Source organism: Gavialis gangeticus, unplaced genomic scaffold (assembly GCF_001723915.1).
Source record: "Gavialis gangeticus isolate Ggan-Ray unplaced genomic scaffold, GavGan_comp1, whole genome shotgun sequence".
Taxonomy (NCBI): Eukaryota; Metazoa; Chordata; order Crocodylia; family Gavialidae; genus Gavialis; species Gavialis gangeticus.
Genome location: NW_017729024.1, coordinates 67,965,543 through 67,970,855, shown reverse-complemented (window position 1 = coordinate 67,970,855; position 5,313 = coordinate 67,965,543). Strand labels below are relative to the sequence as shown.

The window sequence follows — 5,313 nt, the reverse complement described above, 5'->3', positions numbered from 1 at the left end:
AAATTGTTGCCATGTGTTTTATTCTTAAATTGAGTCTGAATCAAATTATTGTTATAAAACTTGTTTTGTCACATTTACCATTTGATGCTCAACCTTAGGTTTTTTTTTTTGTGTGGTGGGTGGATAGTATTTCCTTATGGAATGAGGAAGGCTATGATTTTGTTAACTTGATGTTCATGGGATCTGTCTCATTCCTGAGAGAATGTTTTGGTGTTCACAGCATGTGTTGTCTTTTTGATGGTGGTGTGACTTGGTCAGTTTATAGAATCTAAAAACAAACTCTTAACTTTCAAATAACAGGAAACAGTGCTCATCAACATAGCTGCCTGATGGAAGCACAAACACTTTTTAAAATAGGAAGTGGTTCAGAAATGAGCCTACTGGACTCCTCCAGTGAGCAGAGATCTGACATCCAACAGAGTTGGCTTCTGTATTTTGCTCTTCAAATGTTTCCATCACCCAAGAATATCTTGCCCAAATTCCTCATTTTGAGAGAAGGAAAGAGGACCCAAGATGTGCATAACACTTCTTAAAAGCATTTTGGTGGCTTTATTGCAGTGGCCAGAGCCTTGACACCAGGCAAGGATTGTGTGTGGTCCTGGAAGAAAAGATTGGACCTGTGGCAGACATTAGTTTAATTGTGTCTTAACTCCACTTAATTGCATCTTAAAGTGTAACCTGGTCACACATTCAGGTGACTTTTTTTAATGATGGAATGAAATAGGGAAACCAGCCCCAAAGTTATTGCCCAATGGTTCTAATAACTCTAGCCAGTTGCTACAACATCAGAACTGTTTTTTTTTTTCTTTCTATTCATCACAAACATCAGAACTATATCCTATTTTTTTTACTTTAGCAACTATGGATCTATGATTTTTTTTTTTAGGGTCAGAAGGGACCTCAACAGATTTGGGTTTAAGTCTGACCCCCTACCTACATGGGAGAGTGCTGGGGTTGGATAACCGCAGCCAGATGCCTATCCAGCCTTCTCTTAAAGACCCCCAAAGTAGGGGAGAGCACCACCTCCCTTGGAAGCCCATTCTGAATTTTGGCCACCCTTACCATATCACCCTTATCAGTAGAGAGATCCAAGTAAGACTAACTCATTCTCTTGGAATTGTTAATTTAATGCTTTTAAGTGACGGGTATGTGTTTATGGGTGTGTCTTTTAGATGGTAAAAGCAAGTATAGGACCTCTTACACTTTCTTCCCTCCAAACCTTTCCAGTGTGGTATAGTAAGCACTTGTGATGGGCTTTTCTGCTCTTAAAGTTTGTCACAGGACTGAGTGTTATAGCCTACATCTTGAGGAGATGCCATCATTCAACACTGACAAATGCAAGGTGCTACACCTGGAGAAGAACCAGCACCATACCTACAGAATGGGGAACTCCCTTCTCATCAGTGCAGAGGCAGAAAAAGATCTTGGAGTCATCATTGATGCCAAGATGAACATGGGCCAGCAGTGTGGGGATGCAGTCAGGAAGGCCAACTGCACCTTGGACCTGCATCTGTGGATGCATAACAAGGAGGTGATACACCACCTCTGCAGCATTAGTTGGGCTGCAGCTGGAGTACTGCATCCAGTTCTGGGTGCTGCACTTCAGGAGGGATGTGGACAACATGGAGAGGGTCCAGAGGAGAGCCACTCGCATGATCAGGGGACAGCAGGGCAGGCCCTACAAGGAGAGGCTACAGGACCTGAACCTGTTCATCCTCCACAAGAGAAGGCTGAGGGGGGATCTAGTGGCATGTTACAAGCTAGTCAGAGGGGACCAGCAGGCATTGGAGTCCCTGTTTCCCCCATACACTACCAGGAGTGACTAGGAATAAGTCACAAGCTGGCAGAGGGTAGATTCAGGCTAGATATTGGGAGGCACTACTTCACTGTCAGGGAGGCTAGGATCTGGAACCGACTTCCAAGAGAAGTGGTGCTGGTACAGCAAATTGGAGCCTCTGCAAGGCTGTCAGGCACTGTGGGTCAGCTTGGGGGTAGAGGGAGAACCTGCCACAAAGGTGTCCCTGACCTGACCCAGCCCAGCCTGCCCCCCACTTTGGCTGCTCTGTGCTGTAGGCAGGCCCCTGGGGCAGGCTGCACCAGTGACAGTACTCTGTGCCTGGGCCAGGGTTGCTGCTTCTATCCTGCTCTGCAGCCCATGTTACCCAGTTCTCTTAAGGGGGCCCCCTACAGGCTGACTTGCCCCAGGCCCTACATGCCCCCCCAGGCCAGCACTGACTGCAGTAATGTAATGTGTAACTTGTGTGACCTTAACTGAGAATAGGCTGAAAATGAAGCCATCTTATAACTGTTAACAAGTGTCCCCACACTTTTCTTGCATATAGTATCCTTACAGCTAGCCAGTGCATCAGTCTTTATTGTACAGGCAATCCTCAGACTTGCAACATAATTGGTTCCTGAAAGAATGCATCTTAAGTTGAAACATTGTAACTTGAAACTGATTCTCCCCCTCCTCCCCCCCCCATAGGAAACAATGTTATAAATAGGGGATTGGTTCAAGGCCCAATTACCTTATTTTTTATTACCAAAAATAATCCAGAATTTTGTACGCTAATGTAGCTATGTTACTCGTCTATAATTGATAATGTATTTATACTGTAAATGACAATTGTATTGCTTTGGAAGGACTCCTTTGAGGTGACCTTGGACTCTTTGAAGGGTTCTGGAGTCTTCTCAGGAGTCTTGGCTGCTTTCTTAGTGTCCAAGGAAGTTTGGACAGATGTTCTCCAGGGAGATGGGCAATGCAGTGAACTTGTTCGCTGGTGTGGCATTGCATCAGATCAGGTGTTTGTAAAGTTGAAACGGGTGTCAATTTATAAATGTTGTAACTTGACTCTAAGTCGAGGACTACCTGTAATTCATTTAATGTTCATAAATGTGTGCATCTCTTTTTTTTTTTCTGTTCAAGAAACATGTCAAATATTGGGAACGAATGCTGCCAACCTCACTTGCAATGCTAGCACAAAGTCTTCACTCTCCAACTACCTCTATGTCTTCATCCTGGGACAGCTGCTACTGGGAGTAGGAGGAACTCCCTTGTATACTCTGGGAACAGCCTTCATTGATGACAGCGTCCCAAAACACAAATCTTCACTTTACATAGGTAAATCCTATATGGGTAACTTTTTTTTTTTAAATTTAAGTTGGCACCTAATGCATAGAAATCTGTTTTGTAAATGTATTGACCATAATCTGCTGTTTAAAGCAATCAATTGGATTTGAGGACTTATTTACATACCTGCAGGACCTGCTCTAATAGGTGGCGCACAAATATTTAGCACCTGACCATGTAGTCAGACTGACTCTTAACATCCTAGGCTGACTAAGCTGGAATGAGGGTGGGCTCCACAGTGCTTGGGTACTTCATTTGGTTAGCTCCTCGTATGCACTCATTCCTGCACTCTGTAAAATACAAAGATAACCATGAATGCAAGATGACTGTCTCTAATTATTTTCTAAGTATGAAAAACTTTTTTTAATAACTTTTCCAGGCACAGAATCTTAATTATTGTAGGCTTGCCTGGAGTCTTCCTCTACTGTAGCAGTGGGAAGGAGACTAATCTGGGAGTGGTCAGGTGGTACCCCCTTGCTCCTTACTGCTGGACCCTGCCCTCCCTGAGCACTTGGAAGTGTGGGACATGTCTTTATAACACTGACTTTGAAATAAGCATGCTGGTACCCATAGACTTGGCTCTTATAAAATTTTCATAGTTTGAATGGCTGCTGGTTTTCACCCAGGTACTCTATAAACATATTTAGTCAGTACTTATGTACTGACTTCATCTGTGGTACAAAAAATGCAATGATACTAGTTTTAAGCCATGAGCCTTTTTGGTTTTACAATGCAATTCATTGGACTGGGCCCCAGTAGGCTCTACAGCATTTCAAGCCATGGTGACTCCACAGTTCAGCATTACTCTGTGCAGGCTTGTACTTCAGATACCACTGCTCACCCTCCTCTCTTCCCAATTAGAAGGAAGTGTTCTTGTCTTGAGCCCTGGGATCCTCCAAAACTGTAGGTGCAGATGAGGCACAGGCAACTTGGTCTGGCTTCACCTCATGGAGTGTAGACCTACGCTAATTGGTCACCCCCTCTCCCCCAGCCAGTCACCCAAAGGGATTTGGTTTGAGGCCCCATCTGAGATTTGCCAGATACTTAAAGCTGGTGAAGAAATAATCTGGAAATGGGGAAAGAAAGGTACAGTTTGCACACTTTGACTTCCTTATTCCTGTAGCCAATGTTGTGGCTTACCATGACTTTTTGTGGGGGGGGGGACCTGTTGGTGCTGAAGGGGACTGCAGTGGGCACTACCACGTGTCTTAGGCAGCACCAACCTATCCTTGTGGTAAGTTAACATCAGCATGTTTGCCTAATGGGCTATGTTTCATAATTGTCCTTAGTGGCTGTATTTAATCAACTACATACCTGGTTTCTGTGACTGAGCACATGCTGCTTTTCATAGTAGTTTTAGTGATAGATAATGTATACAGATATAAGAAAGGGGCTCTTCTCTGTGCTAGGTTCTTCCTTTCTCCCTAATTTTGTATTGAGTAAATGCCACATTGCCTTCAAATGACAACTAATCCACTTTGAACATGACTGGGGTTTTATATCTACTGGGCTTGGCATCTAATCTGCCTCAAGATCTAGAAACTAATTCAGCAATTGATTCTCAGTGTACCTGTTAAATGTCTAATGTTTCTTTGTTCACTTATAAAGAGTATTGCACTCAACATTTTATATTTATGTGAAATTCCTATACAGAAGTTAGTGAAACAGGCCTTTATTACAGTTGGGATAAATAATGGTTTTAAACATGCATTTATTATCCCTTCTCCTTTTCTCAAACCTTCTACATTTGACATTGACCTATCCACCATGTGAATTGCTCTTTTAAATTGCTCTTTTCTAAATGGTACAAGAGTCTGCTGGTTAGACTTTCTAGTCTTATCTGCACTAGTATGACTAAACCAATATATACTTCTCCCCTTTAACTTTGTAGTGGCTCAGACAATTTTGCAATGTTCTTGACAACTTCTTATCTTTTGGTTTTGGCTCTATATCACATGTGCATGGGAAGAGGCACAACTTTTGGATTAGATTTCAACCACACTGTAGTAAGGCATTGGTGTGCCTGCCACTTTTTTCCCTAAGGGGAGAAGCTGCTCGAGAGGCAGCTTCCAGCTGGTGTGGGGGCTGATTGAAGGCTTGCCAGGCTGGGGCTATATAAGCCCAGTGCCTGAGCCAGTTGGGGAGCCTAGTCTTGTGATCAGGATCTCTCCTACAAAGAAGAA

General features: G+C 43.4%; 1 protein-coding gene across 1 annotated transcript in view; it reads left to right on the top strand.

Moving 5' to 3' along the window:
* The window catches only part of SLCO4C1 (solute carrier organic anion transporter family member 4C1), an 88,260-nt gene that overhangs the window by 27,138 nt on the left and 55,809 nt on the right, over positions 1-5,313 (top strand). The window contains exon 3 of the mRNA XM_019517210.1: positions 2,927-3,121. Within this exon, the coding sequence (XP_019372755.1) occupies positions 2,927-3,121 (195 nt within the window). The remainder of the gene's footprint in view (positions 1-2,926; positions 3,122-5,313) is intronic.